The sequence below is a fragment of the Puma concolor genome, chromosome A1 (genome assembly GCF_028749965.1).
Source record: "Puma concolor isolate L17-30 chromosome A1, mPumCon1.1.hap2, whole genome shotgun sequence".
Lineage (NCBI taxonomy): Eukaryota > Metazoa > Chordata > Mammalia > Carnivora > Felidae > Puma > Puma concolor.
The window spans coordinates 101480978-101503035 of NC_141667.1; the positions used below are offsets into that span (position 1 = coordinate 101480978).

The window sequence follows — 22058 nt, forward strand, 5'->3', positions numbered from 1 at the left end:
GGGTCCCTCAGCTCCGGGGCTATCCATTCACCGGGCTGGGCCAGAGAGGCGCAGACACTCCGACCCGGCCAAACTTCTGCTACTCTCGGTCCCTGAGGGTTGCAGCTGCTAGTGGCTCAGGCACCGTGTCCGCTTTGTCTTTCTCTACTCTCCGCAGCCTCCCCCCCTCCCCCGCTTCCTCTCTCGATTAACTCCCCCGACACGCTCTTCTCCAGCTCCTCGCCGTCGCCTCCTCCTCCCCTTCCTCCTCCTCCTCCTCCTCCTCCTCCTCCTCGGCGGGCGGCCTTCACGCGCTTCCTCCCTCCTTCCCCTGGTGTCACTCCGCACCCGCGCCCTCTCCTCCCTCCCCTCCCTTCTCCTCCCCGCCCCGCCGCGCCGCGCCGCTTATAGCCCGCCGCGCGGCTGCTGGGCGCAGACTGCTTGGGCAGCCAGAGTGGAGGCGGCGCGGCGGTGGCGCTGCGGAGACCGGGTCCAGACGCCAGGCGGCCGCCGGCGCGCACAGCGCTTCCTCGCTCCCTCCCCGGAGTGCACTGCCCGCCTCCTCGCGCGGCGCCGGCAGCCGCAGGCTCGCTCCCCCTTCCCGAGACGCGCTCCCGGAGACGCTCCGCGGGTCGCGGGCAGAGGCCGCGGCGTGGGAGTCGCGAGGCGCTGTCCTCTTCCCGGCTGGCGCCCCATGCGCGCTCCTTTCGCCCGGGTTGTCGCCGCCGCTCCCCGGGGCTGAGACGTCCGCCTCGTCTCCTCCTGCCTGGTGACCTAGGCGAAAACCCATCTGGTTGTGCGCCGACGCCGGTCGCCTCTGCTGTAAGTTTCATCCGCTGCCCGGGACCTGTTGCGGGCGCCGCGGCTTTGCGGGGCTGCTCGGCCTGCGGGGGTGCGTTCGCCCCGGAGCCCGGAACGCCGACTTGGGAGGAAGTGGGGGAACTGTTCTTGGGGAGGAGACCTCGGGAGCCGCTGCTGCTCTTCCATAGCGTGCAGACGCTGGCCATCGCCGGAGGGGCCTCCTCTCGTCCGCGGCCCCCCGGGACGAGCTGCTGGGGATCCGAGAGCCCGGCCAGGGTAGTATCTGTCTCCTTCCTCCGCCCGAAGCGGCGCTTCCCTCGGGGTGGGTGTCGCTCTGCCCGGCACCGCGCAGCCCCTAGGGCCGAGCAAGTTGCACCCTATCCGGCACAGGGGAGCGCTGGGGCCACACGCACGCACCCTTCGTCAGGGCATGTTCACTGCGGCGGAATGTCTGTAGGGAATGAATGAAAACTTCCTGAAAAATTAATTTCCTCTCATGCAGGTATTTGGCCTTCAGTGTAATATTCTGAGTTTCGAAGGATAGGAATTGGTGGGCGTGGTGGGGACGAACCATGAAACTTGTTCAGGATGCAATTTCGTGTTGCCCTCTCAGGTGTGGCCAGCGCGTTGAAGAGCGTTGCAAGTGTTCTAGGCGGCTGTATGGTCGATTGTTTTTCTCGTTGACAGTGTCTTTCTAAAGTTCCATTGTATCAGTAAGGTAAATGCCCAAGAAAATCTGCCTAGTTTCTCCTTTGAGTGCGTTGAGAACAGGTTCAAAATCTTAGGAGATGTGATGGGATGCAAAGTGTTGGAAGCAGAGGGCTTGGGTAAAGAGCATTAAGTGAACTGAACTTACTGTAACTAGGAGTCCTTTTGATGTTCACGGTAATAGCAGCCCTTTTCTCTCTCTTCTTTGTAGATGCAGGTTAAGTATATGTGTGCAGTTTTGTGTTTTTTTTTTTTTTTTTTTGGCTACTTACTTGGCATGCAAATATTATTTCTCTGGGGGCTTAAAAATGCCAGAAGGATGATTCATTTTCTGTTGAAGGTATGTTTAGTGACTGCATAAATGGCTTCTGCTGATATTTTGATGTTTGCATAATTTTCAACCAGAAAGCAGGTCATTTCCCTTGGGTCTTTAAGTTTACCTTTTATTTTAAGCAAATATTGCTGTAAGAGTGTTGGATTTTGACTGTGACATGCTTCTCCATCTGGATGGTAGCCAAGATGACAGGCTAGCCTCTTCCTTCTGGTTTTGTGGGCCAACTTGGAAAATGCAGGAGCATAAACATAGAATGCATAGGGATGCAGATCCTATATCCTAAGGCCTTCTAAACAAACTGTTTTCTTAAGTGTAAGCCTCCTGAATGTTGTTTTACACTGTCTGAAATCTAATGCTCAGGGAAACATGTTCTGGGTCCGGGTGTGATCCCCACTCGGTGTGATGGCACTGTGGTGCTTACATACCTTGTGCAGGCAGTCTCATTCTCCAGTTACGGCTGTATTCGCTCTTAGCTTGAGAGAAGGCAGCTTTTGAGGGTGCTTTCGAAACATTAGCTTAAAAAAAGAACTACTGATTTGATTTGGCATGTTTGTGAGTTTCTGTGTAAGGCATAATATTCATACTATTTTTTTTTTTCCCTCATATTATCTTTTGAGGTTTAAGCTTAAAATCGTGCTCAAAGTACTTGGGACTGGATGTACGAATTCACAACTGTAATGGTAGAGCATCAGAGATGTTAGGCTCTCCGGAGCACTGGGCGTTGGTTAAAAGGGACCAGACTGTAGAGGCTTTGCTTGAGGTAAGAGTGATGTGTGGCTCCTGGGTCCTAGCCTAAGTCACCATGGACACTAATGTTGTCTTCGGAGCAACAGAACCCTAGGACTTTGTTACTAACTTTCTTCCAGTAAGCTGTTTACTCTTGATGAAAAGTTACAATCCAAAAATGAAGGAAAACAAGTTGCCTCACCTAACGGCACCGTGGCCGGAGAGTCAAGGGCAAATCTGGTGCTGCCTTTGCTGTTTGCTGTGCTGTGCCATAGCTGCTCAGGAAATCCAGCTTGGTATCTAGCCTGTGCATCTGTGGTACATCATGCATTTGCATGTATTAATAATTACTGCAATATAAACCAAAACAGTAAATATCCAAGCGGTTGAAGGAAACAAGGAGGCGGTAGGTTTCAGCTCTGTGCTGTGAGAACTAGCTGTTCTGGGTTTGGAACAGATACTGTAACTCACACAGTTTACCCTCTTGGGATAAACAACTTCCTTAAGAATCCCTGGACAGGCAGGTTCTTGAAGGCTTTATTGCTTTGAAATAACAGAAGGATACAGTTTGAAAAAAAAAAAAAAAAAAAAAGCATGTGGTTCTGCTTTTGAAGGTAGGTGATAGGTATTTACTATGTCTTTAACCTACAGTTTACCTCCTGAGAAAAGCCAAAGAGAGCATTAGATTTTGCAGTAATTTCAGTAATATGGAGGAAAGCATGTCAGTCAGCAAATAAATTCTAGGGTGGCCCTCAATTAACAACGGCTGGCAACACACACACACACACACACACACACACACACACGCACAAGGGCTTTTGATTTAGATAAGGCAGTGTTTGCATTTTGAACTCCTATGCACGTGCCCGTGTTTGCAGGTACATAAGGATGATTCTGGTGATGCACTGTCTAATCGAAAAGAGAGGGATGGATAGATCCTTTGTTCTTGCATCTTGTTTTCTAAGAATTGATATAAAGCAGGAAGAATAGAAAAACAGCAGTCATGGGTATGCTACTCAAAATATTCTTCCTTTTATGTTTGCAAATCCTCATTTTGGAAGCTGTCCAGAGCGAGAAAGATGGGTGGTGATCGTGGCCAGGATCTGTTCTGTGTTTTCACAAAAGCCTGCTCATCAGTACTTGGTCATGTTTATATTGGTGTTCTTTGAGGACCCTGCAGTGGTAGAATTGTCTGGTTGGAAATTATTTGTGACACTTAAAGAAAGATCCAATCATAGTAGCAGTTGGCCTAGGCCTATGATTTTAATGTCACGTTTCCCATTGACTGTGATTCAGAGAGAGACTGGATCTTACTAAAGGAGTTCTTAATGGGATTAATTAATAGGTATTTTGTTTTACACATGGCTTTATGTTGCATAGGGCATAAAAGCTGGTGCCCATCCTGGCGTTACGAGAGCTGGAGGCCCAGCATTTTACGTGGCCTGCGTGAATCAGCTGGACAAGGGACAGGAAGGTGTGAGAGTGAGGCCTGGGTTTTGCTGACTTACAGTCCCGAGGACTTCAGTATCCTGAAAGTGGGCAGTCAGGTTTTCCAAGACGAACCTGCTTTCAAGCAGTGGCTTTTTTTTTTTTTTTTTTTTTTTAAACAGTGTTCCAGTAGCTCAACAGTGTTCCAGTGAATGCCTTTCCTTCTAGGTGGCCGTCTCTGACGCTGGACAGGAGTGACTGTCCACTATTCAGAACAGTGGGCAGTAAGACCAGTGGCGAAGTGTCCTGTTTTCTCTGTTCACGACTCCTTGTTTTGCTTTGTTCTGCTGTTCTGAGCCTCAGGAGCATCGCTGTTCAATGGTCTGTTTTGTTTTGTTTTGTTTTGTTTTGTTTTGTTTTTAGGAGTGGAAACAAAATGTCAGTCAGCGTGCATGAGAACCGCAAGTCTAGGGCCAGCAGCGGCTCCATCAACATCTATCTGTTTCACAAGTCTTCCTACGCGGACAGCGTCCTCACGCACTTGAACCTTTTACGCCAGCAGCGCCTCTTCACGGATGTCCTCCTCCATGCTGGAAATAGGACCTTCCCTTGTCACCGGGCCGTGCTGGCCGCGTGCAGCCGCTACTTTGAAGCCATGTTCAGCGGCGGCCTGAAAGAGAGCCAGGACAGTGAGGTCAACTTCGACAACTCCATCCACCCCGAGGTTTTGGAGCTGCTGCTTGACTACGCGTACTCCTCCCGGGTCATCATCAATGAAGAAAATGCGGAATCGCTCCTGGAAGCTGGTGACATGCTGGAGTTTCAGGACATCCGGGATGCATGCGCAGAGTTCCTAGAAAAGAATCTGCACCCCACCAACTGCCTGGGCATGCTGCTGCTCTCCGATGCGCACCAGTGCACTAAGCTGTACGAACTCTCCTGGAGAATGTGTCTCAGCAATTTCCAAACCATCAGGAAGAACGAAGACTTCCTCCAGCTGCCCCAGGACATGGTGGTGCAGCTCTTGTCCAGCGAAGAGCTAGAGACGGAAGATGAAAGGCTTGTGTACGAGTCTGCAATTAACTGGATCAGCTATGACCTGAAGAAACGCTATTGCTACCTCCCAGAGCTGTTGCAGACAGTGAGGCTGGCTCTCCTGCCAGCCATTTATCTCATGGAGAACGTGGCCATGGAGGAACTCATCACCAAGCAGAGAAAGAGCAAGGAGATTGTGGAAGAGGCCATCAGGTGCAAACTGAAAATCCTGCAGAACGACGGCGTGGTAACCAGCCTCTGTGCCCGGCCTCGGAAAACTGGCCATGCCCTCTTCCTCTTGGGGGGCCAGACCTTCATGTGTGACAAGCTGTACCTGGTAGACCAGAAGGCCAAAGAAATAATTCCCAAGGCTGACATCCCCAGCCCCAGAAAAGAGTTCAGTGCATGTGCAATTGGCTGCAAAGTGTACATTACTGGGGGGCGGGGGTCTGAAAACGGGGTCTCGAAAGATGTCTGGGTTTATGATACCCTGCATGAAGAGTGGTCCAAAGCTGCCCCCATGCTGGTGGCCAGGTTTGGCCACGGCTCTGCTGAACTGAAGCACTGCCTGTATGTGGTTGGGGGGCACACGGCTGCGACTGGCTGTCTCCCGGCCTCGCCCTCAGTCTCCCTAAAGCAGGTAGAACACTATGACCCCACAACCAACAAATGGACCATGGTGGCCCCACTCCGAGAAGGCGTTAGCAACGCCGCGGTAGTGAGTGCCAAACTCAAGTTGTTTGCTTTCGGAGGTACCAGCGTCAGTCATGACAAGCTCCCTAAGGTTCAGTGTTACGATCAGTGTGAAAACAGGTGGACGGTACCCGCCACCTGTCCCCAGCCCTGGCGTTACACAGCGGCCGCTGTGCTGGGTAACCAGATTTTCATTATGGGGGGAGACACAGAGTTCTCCGCCTGCTCTGCTTACAAATTCAACAGTGAGACTTACCAGTGGACCAAGGTGGGAGACGTGACGGCAAAGCGCATGAGCTGCCACGCCGTGGCCTCTGGAAACAAACTCTACGTGGTTGGAGGCTACTTTGGCATTCAGCGATGCAAGACTTTGGACTGCTATGATCCAACGTTAGATGTGTGGAACAGCATAACCACGGTCCCGTACTCGCTGATCCCTACTGCATTTGTCAGCACCTGGAAACATCTGCCTTCTTAGGTGCGGGACATCGTGAAGGAAGCGAGCGTGAGGTAAGACGTTAAGTCAGTGCTTCTCAGCCTTGACTGAGCCTAGGAACCTCCCAGAGAGCTTTTCAAGAGCTTCCCATCCCGGACACTGGATTTCATTTGGTCTGGGTAGGTCCCAGGCCTCAGCACCTTTAGAACGTTTTCTAGTGATTCTAATACACAGCCAGGTTGAGAACCCCTGACCTACGTTAATGATGCCAACCCATGCTTAATGAGCCCTCCCTGTATGCCTGGAGCCCGGCCTGTGTTTCATATGGATCATTTCATTTCATCCTGACAACAACGTCGCGAGATACTATTACTAGAGCGTTTTATAGATGAAAACAACTGATGCACACAGAGGTTAAATAAGTAAGTTGCCCAAGGTCATAGAGCTTAGTCTGTGGAGGAGTTGGTCGAGAAAACAACCCAGGCACTTTGGCTCCAGGCTGCTTAATAAACTTGAGCTTCACATTGGTATCACTCCAGGAGATATTTGGTGACGTCCAAACTTAGATTCCTCAAACCCTTTTCTGGAATGAAGTAGGGTGTAAAAAAACGAATGCTTAAATTTATTCGTAGTTCATTCTCTCCAATATTATTTGTTTGCTTATTTAAAACTTCTTTTCCTCAAAAAAAAAAAAAATAATAGCCCCCTTTAGGCATTTATTAGCTTTCGAGGGAAGTCAAGGTCTATCCTTGTAAAAAAGTTGCACCTGCATTGTATAAATTTGTCTGCGGCGTGGATACACTGAACCATCTAGACCGCCTTATACTGCAGCCTTTCAGAGTTAATCAGACAGGCTGAGCCTATTGTCAGGGCTAACAAAAGTTGTCTTTCCGTGTCATATATCTGAGTCCATAATGGTCGTCTTGTGTACTTAAGAGTATATAATACCCTTGGCTCAAATAATTAATAGGTCTACACAGTTCAGCGTTCGTGAAGCTAATGGCCGCTTTGCTGCCGTTAAGCATCCTTAGTATTGGCCCCAGGAACCACTTAGCCATGTCTAAGTGTAGCACAGAATACGTGGACTTTGTTGATTTGTTTTGCTAATTCACGGGCTTGTTCTTAATAGTAAGAGAATAAAATCAAAACTTTGCTTTGGAGGAAGTACAGTGAAAACTGACTCATTCCTTGAAAACTTTTGGCTCTGTTTTCCCTAGTATGTTTCACATTTTTGAAGGGGACTTTCAAAGAGAAAAAAAGGAAATCAAGGAGTCTTTGCGAGCAAAGCAAAGAGGGATTTTGACTCATTTGTCTTTTCTTTCCACATTTCGTACAGCTCGTTTTAAGACATCACTAAAGTTGGCCTCACTTTTACAATTACTCTTTCTTTCTTTTTCATCTCTTCAGTTATCTCTCCAGCCCATTACAGTTAGTAGAATTCTTATAATATAGTGTAACCTTGGAATGAAGTTTGTTCAAAGGAGCTGGAACAGTCAGAAACCTCCTGTGGGGAGCTGGGCTGACAGCGTCCCACACCAAACTGGTTTTTGCAGCCTTGCTGGCATCTCAGTAATCCTAAGTAAACAAATGCTCTGAATGTGGTTATTTCCTCTGCGATATGAGCGCATGACTCAAGTCTAAAGCAGGTTTCAAGAACCTTCTAGGCAAAAGCATCAATTAACAGCACGCCAAGTTCGGTGTTAGTCCGGAACCGACTAAGTTTGCATGGGAGAGCCATAAAAATTGCCAGTGATGGTGGTGGCACATCAGAATGATGACTGGTCGATTGGCTGGCATCCTTGGAGCAAGGTAAGGAAACTGAGGCAGGAAGAGGCCACATGTGCATTCTGGCTCTGGCTCTAAGCTGTGGTGTCTAGACCTTTCTGTACTTCGGATCCCTCCTTTGTCAAATGAGTGATTTGAATGAGGCTTCTCCTAGCTCTGTCCCCAGACTTGGGTGAATTGATAAGGGGTGGGGGAAGGGAGAGAAAATACCTTGCCCAGTGCCTGGCATATATCAGGTGTTCAATACTCTTAGCTTTGTTTCCTCCTTCAATTTAGACCTTAGCTTGTCATGGAATTAGCTTTGTGTGTGGAGTTTGACCATTATCTGATTGGAATGTTTGTACTTCATTTTTGGTGCCTCCTTTCTCAGCCCAGAGTATGTTGGCAAACACTTGAATTCACCCTATCCTGGGTATTTGAACCTAAGCACATACTTCCGGTCCCTGGGAAACGAGCAAATAAAGTGTTAGGTCATATGTGAAACACCTACCCACCCTTGGTGCTCCCAGCCGGAGTCCAGCCCACAACAACGAAATCTGACAGGGCCCGGTTTGCCTTTTTAAAGGGCGGCGTGAGCCTGCTCAAAGCCACCCTTGCGGTTTCCGATAGGGAGAATGTTGGCTTAAATTTCTCGAGTTTTCTACACACAAGATAGTGTTAAAACACTTAAGCTCCATGGAGTGACTTAAAAGAGGTGCTGTGTAGGTATCAGCCCTAAACTGCCAAAACTTCCGGGACATCTCTTTGATCTCCAAGTGTAGGTGCTAACCGAATTAATACAGTGTTAACAAGAAGTTTCCCTAGGTCTAAAAGCTCATTCACCAAGGGGATTTTACTCTCCTGCTGCTCTGTCAGTGGGTGGGAAGGACAAAAAGGCAATTACGTAAAAAAAATTTTTTTTTCTTTTAATGTTTATTTATTTTTGAGAGAGACAGAATGCGAGTGGGTTAGGAGCACAGAGAGAGGGAGACACAGAATCCGAAGCAGGCTCCAGGCTCCGAGCTGTCAGCACAGATCCCGACGCGGGGCTCGAACTCGTGAGCTGTGAGATCATGACCTGAGCCGAAGTCGGATGCTCAACCGACTGAGCCCCCCGGGCGCCCCAGGAAATTACTTTTGATTACTCTCCCGTTTTCATGGTGCTGTGTGGCCCCAGCCTGACACGTGACAGCTTTTGGATTTTGATTTATTTCTTCCTTGTTTAGATATTTCCTTTCCCTTCCCTTTCCCTTTCCCTTCCCCTTCCTCTTCCCCTTCCCTATTTGAGTATGCAGCATCGTGAAGTGTCGTGTTATTACAAGATACATTCTTCTGGCCGAATGTTGATCTATAGGTTACTGGGAGGTGGGGTAGAAGGATGACTCTGTAGTCTAAGGAATGCCTTGAGAGCTTGAATCACGGTTATGAAACTGCCAAAAGAAACAACTAACGAAATGCATCAGACTTCTGAGCACACAAAAGCGAGAAGAATTCAGGGCAAGTAATGAGCAGCCCCTCCTGCGCTCCCTTTGTGTGCACTTAGAGTTCTAGCAGCAGGAATGGGATTCCTCCACTGGTGCTGGAAATGCGCTCTCTGAACAGATAGGGCGAGTGTTTGAGAGACAAAAACCCTGTGCAGAATTTTCCCCGTATCTATAAAATTGGATACAGCGGGTGGGGATGGCGGCTTGTGTGAGGAGATAGCGGCTCCCGTGCAATGTGCGGCCTCTGTGGTTATGGCTCCCTGAATTTATACTCACGCTTGACGTCGGTAGTCTGTAGATCATAAGTGCATACCATAGCTGGCGTCTCCCAAGTGTGGACTGATGAACGTGGAGAATAAACTCCCAGCCTTGGGCTGTGGAGGCCTGGTATATTAGTCGTGTGAAAGGAAGCGAGACTGATTTCTGCCGTAATGAATAGCAGAGATGCATTTAAATAAGAGGATTAATATGTCTGCCTTCTATATGGTGAATAAATTGATTTGGGGATCCTTTGTGGGAAATGGGCCAAGGAGGGTTTGCCCAAGAATCTTTTTTGACCCTCGGCCGATCGCTTCACAGTGGCTCTGCTTAACCATGGAGATGAATTATGAATGTTGGAAGCGGAAGGTGGCAACTCATAACAGCACCTGGACGTATATAAGTTTGTATTTGAACATACGCACGTTTAAGGTTTAGTAGAGAAACGAAGATTTTTCTTTGGGCACCGTTGTGTCTGTTCAGCTAGTCTTCCGTATCCGTGCACACCCCATGCGTGTGCATCGAAGGCAAGCGCTTTATCCTTGCACACTTGCTACTGAACAAGTACTTAAGACCTTTAGAAGCAATATTGACCGGCTCTGTCCTGATGTTACCTTTTTTGTAGATTTCGAGGCTACTAACAAGAATCCTTTCGTTCCCTCTGTTTTAGCTCACTCCATCACTTGGCGAGACAAAACCAAGATTTCGACTTTGGAGAGGCCAAACTTAATGAGGAGGAAGAAAAGAAAAAGGAAAAGAAGTTGCTACAAGACTCGATTACAATCCACTGCACCTTGTAAATGCTCTAACTGGACATGAAGGAGGGGGTGGGGGAGGGGGTGGGATTTTCAGTGCAAGTAGCACATGGTTTAAATATGAATGGATGAACCTGTGATCTAGTCCTTGTCTTGTAATTGTGGATTAATGTCAGCGTTAATCAGCCCCTCAAAGGGAGAGAAAAGCCGGGCCTTTTCCCTTGCTGTACCATATTCAGCATTTGATTTCCATGGGCTCCACCATTTATGTGTAAAATTTGAAATGGTTGTCACCTCTCTCCGAGGAGCAAGCTTGAAGCCTCCACACCAGCTGCTGTTGGAGATTGAAAGCCCAACTGTGGGGCCAGGAGGGGAGCTGGCTTGGCTGGCCGCAGAGTGAGGACCCCTGGACTCTCCACTAATCTCTGAGGGGTTGTGCCCCCCAGGAAGGTTCTGAACAATGGGGCCATTGTTGGTAGGCATTTGGTGGATGTTCTTTTCTATTTATAAGTGACTTTAAACTTTCCCTTGGCTGTTAAGAAGTTTGTTATAGATTGAGCTATTTATTGTTTGAGGCCTGCATGCTGAAACAGTGCTTAAAATGGTCTTCACGTGTATGGATGTGTGTGGATGGTTGTATGTTTTGCACAATTTTGTGGCTGTTGGTGAAGCGCTTTGCTGCACAAATATGAAAACTTGGGAGTTACTGTTTGGAGTATAACTGGAGGGTGGGTTGGGAAGGGGGGGTTTGTAAATGTCAAGACAGGGAAGGAGTACAAAACAAAAAACAAATCCCATCGTAGAGGTAGAGGACGCACGGAGGTCGCTTTTCTTAGACTCAGTCACTTTTAATGGTGTTTCGTGGGCCCTACTCCTGCTGATGGCTCATGGGGTGAGAGGGAAGGCTTCCTTCTGCCCTGCTCCTTCCCATCCGGTTCACCCACTTCAATCTCAGCTACTGAAATTTGGAAAGGACCAAGTCGCCTCGCGGTTTTTTTTCCTTTGTGTCGTATCCTGAAATCCTGGAAAATGCTATGGCATCGTTTTGTATATAGGGCACAGGTAAAGGCATTGCCCCCGAGTTTATTTATTTCTCTATTTATTACCCTGTGAAAATGCTTTGCCATAACCACAGTTACCAGGAAAAGGCTGAATTGTCAACAGACGTCAGTGAATTCGCTCGCCAGATTTGCTCGACCTGGATGCATTGTTCTCGCTTCTCGCCTTACGACGTCGCAAGCGTTAGAAGTTCTTCAAGACCGCGTTCACGTTGGCACAGGGTAGACTTCAGCGCTCACCCTTCGCGAGGTCTCTAAAAGAACTCTTTGGTGTGTAAAATGACACATCTGGCAGGGAGACACCAAAGAATTGCGAGCAGTGGCCCCCGTTGAGAGGTTTTTCCGGGAGAGGTGGGAATCTGTTGTGAATACATTCTTTGCTAGTTCGAGTGTTTGTTTACTAACCGTGTGCCGTGATAGGTATTAGTGCCGGACCCCACGAGGCGCTTCTTCAGGGGCGTCGGGGGAAGGCCAGGGGTTGCCAGTCAGCACCGCTTTCATCCGTGCTGTTCACGTTACCGTAGTTTAGAAAATAGAGCTTAGGACTGATAACAACAACCTTTTACATCGTGAGTGTGTTTGCATTGTCTAGTGACAGATCAACCCTTCGCATTTCTCTTTACCTGGATGCTTTAGACTAACTGTCCCTGTCTGTTCGTGCCACGAGTAAGTGGGCTATCGCTGGACCAAAAGCAATGAGCCGTTGGAATAAAAGCATCCCAGTACTTTTCCAGCAGTCAGCCCCTCGCTCCTAGATGTGTTGCAAGCCATGCAAATGTCTAATTGCACCCTGGCAGCAGAGGGGTGGCGTTTATACTGTAGCTCTTACAGCTCTCCGGTTTATGATGCAAATCTGCCGAGATGTGTGTGTGTCACTGCGTGACTTCTGAAAGCGGGATGAATTTTCTGCAGCTGTTTCAAAGTTGTGGTCTGTCCTTGAATCCTCTATTAATTACTGTGTGTGAGCCAGAGGGAGCCGTGGTCAGGGTGGGCCCCCAGCCTGCAGGGAACTTTCTGGACTCCCGCTCTTTGAATTGATGTAGGCATTTGGGCTCACTACTTGACCATTCTCACCCTGTGAAACGTCCCCCACTTTGAAGCAAACACAATTCACAGCACAGTGCACACAAAAACCTTGGCAGAAGACAGAGAAGGTTCTTCTTATTCTGTGGACTGGTTGCTGTGGAAACAGATAACAAAGGGCAGCCTTCCACTTCTGGTATAATTGTGTAGCCCCCTTTTCTCTGGGCTTGACACCTGTCTGAATAAGAGTGATTAGAGCTGAATAATATCCCTCTCTTGGCTGTTGAATATGTGGTTCACGTACAAAACTCCGTGTAAGTTGAAGTGAAGTGTTCGTGTTCGTATGTGCTCGGTTGCCACTACTACATTTTTGAGGTTTTGTAAAACTGTTATTTTTGTTTTTCACAATGTGAAACTGAAGGTCAAATAAATTATTAGAGTTCTTCTCTTCATTGTGTGTGTGAGTCTTTATTTTAACACAGCAGAACTTAATCTGCGGAAATCTTGTGTCCTTTCTAGCTTAATCAAGATGAGGGTCGTCGCGTGTATTTTCTGAAGGCCTTTCTTGCGCCATCTAGTCACGTACAATCAGGAAAGCAGTTTTGCGCATTGAGTCATTAAAAATGTTGGCCTTTTAGGATATTTCTTTAAGCGAAGCAAAACACCTCAGTTCTGGGTTATTGGTAGCTTAGAATATAAAAAGTCACATATCATGCAATGTTAAGACAGCGTGTGTAATGTATAGAAGAAGTGATTTTTTAAATCCAGCTCGTGTGGGTTATATTTTGGTTGGAAAACAGAGAGAAGGGGTTGGAGTTCAATCCCCTTTTCATCTGATGTGCCTTAGAAATCATTTAAAGTAAGTGGGAATATATGCCTATTATTTCCCTGGATTGGCACAGAAAAACACAAGTTTAATCCCTCTGATACACTTAGCTTCCCCCAAGTTTGAGAGCCAGTGTCCCAGCTGGCTCAGTATAAAGACTGAGGAAGACTTTCACCCCCACCTCACGATCACTTCCTGTCACAACAAGATGCTCCTTTATCACTTGGGCTGGGCTCCTTGCTGTTTTAATGTGCAGAGCAATGTTGGGCATAATCTTTTTCAGATAGGCAATAAATGCTACCTAATTAGAACTCTAGGAGAGCTCACGGGTAGGCAGAATGCAATTATAGCCTTTGGACTTTGACCAAAATGCCAGAGCAGATGCCTTGGGCTTTACAGAAGGATCATCCAGTGCTGTGCTGGGTGAGGCTGGTCTAGTGCCAAGTTTTGGAGGCCTCAGATCCCATGGGCAGGGTGCTGATGACCCATGGAAACCCTGTTGATGACACAATATACAACACCATATGACAGGGAAGAGGGAAAAGTTAGCAGGTGGGAGTCGACACGTGGGACTTGGATGTTCAGCAAAAGTCTTGATGTTAATCCTCAGAAAGGTTGAGAATGACTCCTAGGGAGATGATTGGAAACCAACCCTTCATACCCAGCAGTTCTTTTTCTTGATCATCTCAGTGAGGACATGTAAGGAGAGTGGAGTAGAGAAGATACTTCAAATACTTAATTTTTGTTAATTTGGACATTTCATTTCATTCAGACGTTCGGGTCGCCCAAAACAGTGGATGAACTGGTTTGGATCGCCTTCGGTTGCGTGTAATAGGAAAATAGGAATCTGGCGATGATGGTGGCTTAACCGCAGTGGTGAAACTGTTCGGCAGCTGGCAGCCCAGGGCTGTAACGGTGCCGTGCACAAGCCCACGGAGGTCTGGGGCTGCTCCTTCTGCTTTGCCATCTTGGGCATGGACCTGTGGGCCTCAGGATAGCAGCTGTAGCTCATGGCATCACATGGGCTTTCCAGTCAGCAAAGATGGGGACAGGCTAAGGGAGAGAAGCATGGGCCAGATGAAGCTCTTCTCTTTTCTGGGGACAGTAATGGTTTAACAAAGGACCCACCTAGGAGACTTACACTTCTCTCTTGTTGGCCAGAACCAGGTCACGTGAACTTCTAAGAACTAAGGGAGACCGAAGAGAGGCGTGCTTTCATTGGAACACATTGTCAGCTCACACAAAAATGTGATTTTGTTAGTGAGGATGAAAGGAAGAATGAATGGATTGGCAACCACACAAAGAGTCACTTTAAACTGTAGCCTCGTTGATTGATTATGTTGTACTCAGACGACACAAAGGATGTGCTTTAGGTTCTCTCTTTTTTTATTTTTTTTTAAATTTTTTTTTTCAACGTTTATTTATTTTTGGGACAGAGAGAGACAGAGCATGAACGGGGGAGGGGCAGAGAGAGAGGGAGACACAGAATCGGAAACAGGCTCCAGGCTCCGAGCCATCAGCCCAGAGCCTGACGCGGGGCTCGAACTCACGGACCGCGAGATCGTGACCTGGCTGAAGTCGGACACTTAACCGACTGCGCCACCCAGGCGCCCCTAGGTTCTCTCTTAATCCTCACAAAAAATGTAGGTAAATCCAGAACTTTCTTACCATCTCTGAACCTCAGCTCCTTCATTTATAAAATAAGGATTAATACTCTCTAATAGGAAGAGTTAATAATTCACAAATTTAAATTAAAAAAAAATCTAATGTTAGTTTTGAGACAGAGGGGCAGAGAGAGAGGGAGACACAGAATCTGGAACAGGCTCCAGGCTCTGAGCTGTCAGCACAGAGCCCAATGCGGGGCTTGAACTCATGAGTTGTGAGATCGTGACCTGAGCTGGAGTCGGACACTTTACCAACTGAGCCACCCAGGCGCCCAATACTTCACAAATTTAAGACAAAGCACTATACTTAGTGCCTGGCATATAGTAGGTTCTTGATGATTTTCAGCCATCGTTTTAATTTTTATTTTTAAAGATTTGATTTTATTTTTAAAGTTGTTTTGGTTTTTGGTTTTGTTTGTTTGTTTTGGAGAAAAAGAGAGCCTGAGCAGAGAAGGAGCAGAGAGAGAGCGAGAGAGAGAGAATCCCGAGCAGCCTCTGTGCTGTCAGGACAGGGCCCAACGTGGGGCTCGAACTCACAGAGTGTGAGCTCATGACCTGAGCCAATGTCAAGAGTTGGACGCTTAACTGACTGAGCCACCCAGGTGTCCCAAAGATTTTATTTTTTTAAGTAATCTCTACTCCCAATGTGGGGCTCAGACTCACAACCCTGAGGATCAAAAATCACACGCTCCTCCGACTGAGCCAGCCAGGCGCCCCTCCGTCATCATTTTGAAACACTGCTAGGAGAAATACACCTGCTAAATCTAAATGCTAGTGCCTATTTCATGCAAGGGATTGTGTGAAGGGGTGCGGACCCACCACCTAACTCTGTCCTCACAGCGACCCTGATAGCCAGGCACTATCATTACCCTCACTTTGTAGATGAAGAAACAGGCTTGGAGAGATTATCTAACTTGCCCAAGGGAGTGGTGGAGCCTGGGTTTCAAGGCCTGCTCTCCGACCTGCTCCTCTCCATCCAGGAATGTGGAGAAGGGATTCACAGGGCTGAGCCCGACTGTAGGAAGCTCAGGGCTCTTTGTGTCCCACACTTGCAGCAAGACTTCACTTCACAAGAAGATCCAAGGGAGCTACAGCTGGAGAGTCCGGCCCTAAGACACGAGAACTGAAGAAGCACGAAATGCCCCTTGACAACATGTTCTGAAGACAAGATTGTGGAGAATTTAAAAATAAAGGCCCCCCCCCCCACCCCGGGTGGCTGTTACATTTGAGAATTTATGGAGCTGTACGCTTATGCCGGGTGTACTTTTCTATTTGTACAACTTTTATTGACTGAGAGGTTGAATATACAATGGACAATAGCCAGACCATAATAGGAAGAGAACTCTGACCCACAGACTGCAACAAGCAGCTCGGGAAACCATAATCTCTAGCAGCCAGCCCGCAGTTGAAGCCAGACTTGTGGGAAAGTCAGACCACTATCTCTAGCAACTGGTTCAGGAAGCCAAACACCCGGTGTAACAACTGCCTCAAAATGGCCAGCATTCTCGTTGATAACGGATGCATTCCCTAATTTGTGTCCTTGCTTCCGATTTAGGACCAGCCAAAGTCAAACAGGCACCCCTGACCATCACCCACTTTTAATCAGCCCGCCTACAGCTTCCCCAGGCCACCTGCCTCCGATCAGGGCAGAGCCGAAGCCTTCCCTTTCCTCCTCCACTCTAGAACTTTCTCACTTCTCAGCCGGCCTTTGAGACTCTGCCAGAATGCAAGTGACAGCGGCTGACTCTCTTGCTGTAGCAAGCTCTGAATAAATAACCTTTGCCTGCTCTCATTTGGCGGGCCTTTGTTTACTCTCGCAGACAAATGTTTGTTCAATAAAATAATTAAATATTTCAATAAAAAGGTTCACAAAAATGAAGTGGGGATCAACACTGTGTGTTCTGGGCAAACGGGGTTTGCAGAAGGATCCTGTTTTCGTCCTGACGGAATAAAATGAAATGTGCGCCATGCATATGAGAAAAAATGGATTTTGAGTTAATGGGGTTGAGATTAGGGCATCTGGTGGGCCAAAAGGAGAGCAATTGCTTTGTTTGGGAATATTTTGAAAAAAAGTGAGAACACTTAAGTAAGTTTTTACGGCCATATTCGTGGTGCACATGAATGTATGAATAAATGCAAAAATTTAGCAGTTAATTCCTGGTCGTGCCTGTCACAAATCTTAAGTGCTTTGCCTGTCTGACACATACTCAGACAAGCCATCTGTCCTGCATTTGAGTTTAATCGTAGACAATGCATTTTAAAGCTCTGTTATTTGTCAGACATTGGGCCACAAAGTTTAAGACCTAAATTTCAGAGGAAAAAAAAAATGTACACTGAGGCATGACTGTGAATTAAAAGTAATTTGCCTAAGTAAATTATAAATCTACCATAATCTTGTCCAGCTCTGTTTATAGCCCAGCTTGCTTTGTGATTCCCGAGGAACCAAACGAGACAAAGTTTCTGTCTTTCTCTCTCTGGTCCTGTTTCCTTGGCAACCTAATCTTTATCTGAAGAAAGATGGAGGTCTGTGCGGAGGAAAGGCAGTTGGAATTTCAGCAAAGTCACTCACTAATCCTTCTGGTGTGTTATCAAATGATTTGTTTTGTTACAAAAAGTTATTTTACACCCACTTTGTAGATAGTACTGGGAGGTGTTTATTGGATATCCTGTAAAGGCTGAGAGAATGTGTCCATGTAAAGCTGTACCCACAAAGAAGATGAAATCAGCCTCTTGGGGGACACAACTAGGCACCCGCAAAGTGAGAACTGAATGTCTCTTGGGGCGCCTGTCTGGCCGTCCATGGAGCTCCAACTCTTGATCCCGGGGTTGTGAGTTCAAGGTCCACGTTAGGCATAGAGATTATTTTAGAAAAATCTCTCTCTCTCTGGTCTCACTCAGCTACCCACTACCTTCTGGCCAAGCATTGATGCCAGGAGAACCATTCTGAGAGAATGAATCTTGGAATTTTGACATCATTTGTATTCTCGGGAGGAAAGGAAGGGAGAAAGAGGAAGAAGGTGAAGGACACGGAGGGATAGGCGTCTGGTGGGTCGTGACCCACTTCACATCGCTTTCTGGCACTTCCTGAGAGTGCACTTGCTGAGGAGATGGATGGGGATCCACCAACGTGCCCAGGCCCCTTTTGAGGGGGCTGTTAGTCATTCACACGTTTATATAAATCAGGCCAGTTGGAAGGGTGGGTGCAGCTTGGGAGTGCTGACAGGCGGCTTCCGGGTACCCTAGCAGGGCGCTTGCCTGAGTGGGATTCAGACACTATGGCACTCCCAGGGGGAACACCAGGAGGTAGGAAGCCTGTAGGTGTAGCAGTAGCAGGTGGGAGAAGAATGAGAAAGGCAAAATTTTACTTCCAAATATTATGGTTAGAGAGGAAGGGCGGATGACTGTGTAGGACCCAGAAGATTTTTAGGGCCATGGAACTACTCTGTATGAGACTACAAAGGTGAGTGCTTGCCATTACACATTTGTCAAAACCCATAGAATGTGCATCAGCAGGAGTGAATTCTAACGCACACTATGGATGTCGGGTGGTAAGGATGCGTAAGTAGAGGTGTTTTGTGCGGTGCCAGATGTTGGTAGGGGGGAGGTTGTGTGTGTGCCTGAGGGGGTCGCTCTACCCTTTCCTCTCAACTTTGCTGTGAACCTAAACCTGTTCTAAAAAATGTTTATTAAATGCCAAAAAAAAAAAAAAAATTACCTTAGAAGCAAAGGAGTCTTTCTGGGGTGTGCAGTACATTGTTTCATCAAGCATACAATATATATTTTTATTTATTTATTTATTTTTTTAAATTTTTTTAAACATTTATTTATTTTTGAGACAGAGAGAGACAGAGCATGAACGGGGGAGGGTCAGAGAGAGAGGGAGACGCAGAATCCGAAACAGGCTCCAGGCTCTGAGCCATCAGCACAGAGCCCGACGCAGGGCTGGAACTCACGGACCATGAGATCATGACCTGAGCCGAAGTCGGACGCTCAACCGACTGAGCCACCCAGGCGCCCCTCAATATATATTTTTAAAAGTGTCATTGTGAATGGATTCCAAGTACTGGAACAAGAAAAAAAACTCTTCTTCCCATTCCTGTGTCTGTTTTCCCAGGACCTGGAACCAGGCCGACACTAGTAGAGGCTCAGGAAATGGCATCACGATGGCTAATCATGACCCAACCCCCAATGATTTCATGGCCGATAGGGTATGTGTCCCACCTTCTGAACTGGCAACTTAACAACTCACACTGTCGGAACCGACTCACCCATAACTTGATGACAGCCTATATTTTGGCAAATACCTGTATACGAATATCTGCACTCACTGTGTAAATGCTGATTCAGGGATTTTATTTCTGCAAGGGTTTCTCTCTGCAACACTTGGCAGTCAAAATTTAATTACTATAATATATTTTCCTTTTCCTTTTCAGGTATTTCTCTGGAGCAGAAAACTAATTTTGTAAAACGGCTGCGTGGGTGTGCAAATGCCCATGTGTGGCTAGAAATTCATTTCTTCATTTGTTGCTTTATTTGCTGGGGAAAAGAAAATTAATGCCATTTACTGGAAGTGTAGAAATGTTCAAAGAGATAGACTAAACACTTTGGGCAGAACAATGGGTGTTTCAAAAAGTTTTACCAGAGTTGATTAAAGATGTCTGGGAGGGGAGCAGAGTGTTTCTCTTGGATGACAGGAGCTTGGCCTTGATGGCCAGTGTTAGGGCAGAACTCCTTGAGCTTTCTATGAAGAGGCACCTGTCAGCCTTGGTATCCCTAAGGGTGGAGAAGTTTGTGGGGAGGAATTTTGTAGGGCAGTGACTGCCTATACAGTCTCTAAATGGCACTCACCGCTTCTTCTGACCTTCAAGAATCATGAGAAAGGCAGAGAACCATGATATCTTGACGTCTCTTGGTTGGTTCTGCTTGTGCTCTGACATGCAACGTTGAGCGTGTCACTCAAGGTGATAGGTGTCATTAGTAGATCTTGTCTAGCCTCTGACAACAAGGGATGGGCATGACTCCTTCCTACACATCACTGAGAGCGTAGGAGCTCTCAGAACCAGAGAGGAAAGAACCATGAGGTGGGAAGGTGTTGCCATAATTGCACCTGGAAGCCGGCGCCAGGCATTAGCTCTTAGTGGCGAGCAGAGAGGGGAGAATCTGAGACAGAGATCTGGGCATCTCTCCTCTCTCCAGGTTGGCTTACGCACCAACAGCTCTTGTTCGCGGGTGGGCGTGGAAAGGCATGAGAGAGTCTATGACGGGCACAGCCCTAGACTCTGTAATCTGCGGCACTGAACAGAACCTGCCAGAATAAGGTAAGAGAGATGACAGATGGAGCAGCTCCTGCCCGACACAGAAGGCCCCCCCACCCATGGGAAACATGAGTGTTTACAAGAATGCTCTGCATCCTTCTTCCGTCAGGTCCCAGGGGTCCCCCTGCACTGTGGTCTGAATGCTCTCCCTGGTCCTCTCTCCTTATTCTGCAAGTTCTTTCTCTCTAGACATCTCTTGCTGGTCTATTCCTGTCTTGACATCTGCCCTTGAAGATCCAAATGAACTCAAGAGGGTTCTAATTGAAGACTAAGATCGAATCCGCCCCCCTCCCCCAACCCCCGTCATCTTGTCCTCTGGCCCTATGATTTCATGTGGGCAGGGCATGTGTAGGAAGGTGACAGAAGTTGTTTTTACAAGGGATGCCATCACCCCAGTGGCCCAGCTTTTAGCATCTTACTTAAAAAGGGCCAGTTTCTTCACTTTCTTTTTTATATTTGGGGAGATGACTAAATGTTTTTGAAAATTTCTTAGCATTTGGCAATAATCTGCCTGAGCATAGTGATATGATTGCTCTGTTCACAACTAAGCTGCAATTTTAGGCAGAATTTTCAGAGCATCTCAGCATCTAACAACTCACGAAAGCTTGACAGTAATTTCAGGACACATAACATCTGCTCATTTCATTTTGTTACAAGTCACCTGGGCAAAAACTTCCTCACTCTGGTCTGTAAATGAGCTAATATCCAGTTAGAACATTCTGGTTAATAGCAGTAGCAATCTTCCCTGAGCCATGTATAACGAAGCCTTAAAGGTAATGGCACTTCTCTGTGTTAACAAAACAAAACCATTATTTTTCTTTGTAGCTCAGATGCGCTATTTGCTAATGTCTTACTAGTTCTAAAAGCTTATTCTCTGAGGAGGGAGCAGTCTTGGTTTCTTTGAGTACAAACTACTCCTTTTATCTGGGAATTTTGAGCAAATGGATTTGGGATCCATTTAATGGGCATTTTGTTTTATTTTATTTATTTTTTATTTTTCAGAGTGAGAGAGAGAGAACACGAGCAGGGAAGAAGGGCAAAGGGCGGGGGGATGAGGGAGGGGGGATGCCAAGCAGTCTCCACGCCTAGCACAGAGCCCTATCCCACAACCCCGGGATCATGACCTGAGCTGAAAGTCAAGAGCTGGACACTCAACTAACTGAGCCACCCAGGTGCCCCCAATGCTCATTTTAAAATAATGCAGTGCTATACTAACACTATAGCCTCGTACTTTCTGATCATTTTTTAAAGTATGACTATTGCATCTATTTGAGATTTTCCAAAGGGGGCCTTTGAGTATTGTTATTAAATAGATGCCAAGCACACGGAGCTCCATAGCTATTTCTTCTCCCATTTGCCACCACCCCCGCCTCCCCCCGGCCCCCCCCCTCCCCCCAGATGGCTATAATGTCACTCAAGAGAAGTGTATCGATTGAACGCGTTTGCAAGGACCTCCCTGCTTTGGAAGGAGCAGGAAGCCCACGTTGGTCATCTTCAGTTTATTACATAACCTGGCCACACGGCAAGTGTCTTTCTTCAAGGTCGGCTTTCTGTTGCTGGTGTGCGGTTTTAGAGGATGACCAGAGTACAGCACCCTGGAGAAGACCGCAGGTGATGCCAGGCTCTTGGGGCCGTCAACAACAGCCAGAAAAGAGCCTATCAGCCGCCATTGCAGGCTGCAGTCCCCACCCTGCTTCTGGGTCCTTTGGCCAAACTGGAGACGGCAGGAAATCATTGAGAGTTGGGCGCCTGGGTGGCTCAGTGGGCTGAA

At 47.3% G+C, this 22058-nt stretch overlaps 1 protein-coding gene across 1 annotated transcript; it reads left to right on the top strand.

The window, feature by feature from the left end:
• Positions 1-664: 664 nt before the first annotated feature.
• On the top strand, positions 665-12934 carry ENC1 (ectodermal-neural cortex 1). Its single transcript, XM_025924528.2, has 3 exons — positions 665-801; positions 4400-6214; positions 10317-12934. Exon 2 carries the CDS (start codon positions 4413-4415, stop codon positions 6180-6182), a length of 1770 nt encoding a protein of 589 aa, XP_025780313.1. The 5' UTR covers positions 665-801; positions 4400-4412; the 3' UTR covers positions 6183-6214; positions 10317-12934.
• The last annotated feature ends 9124 nt before the right edge of the window (positions 12935-22058 follow it).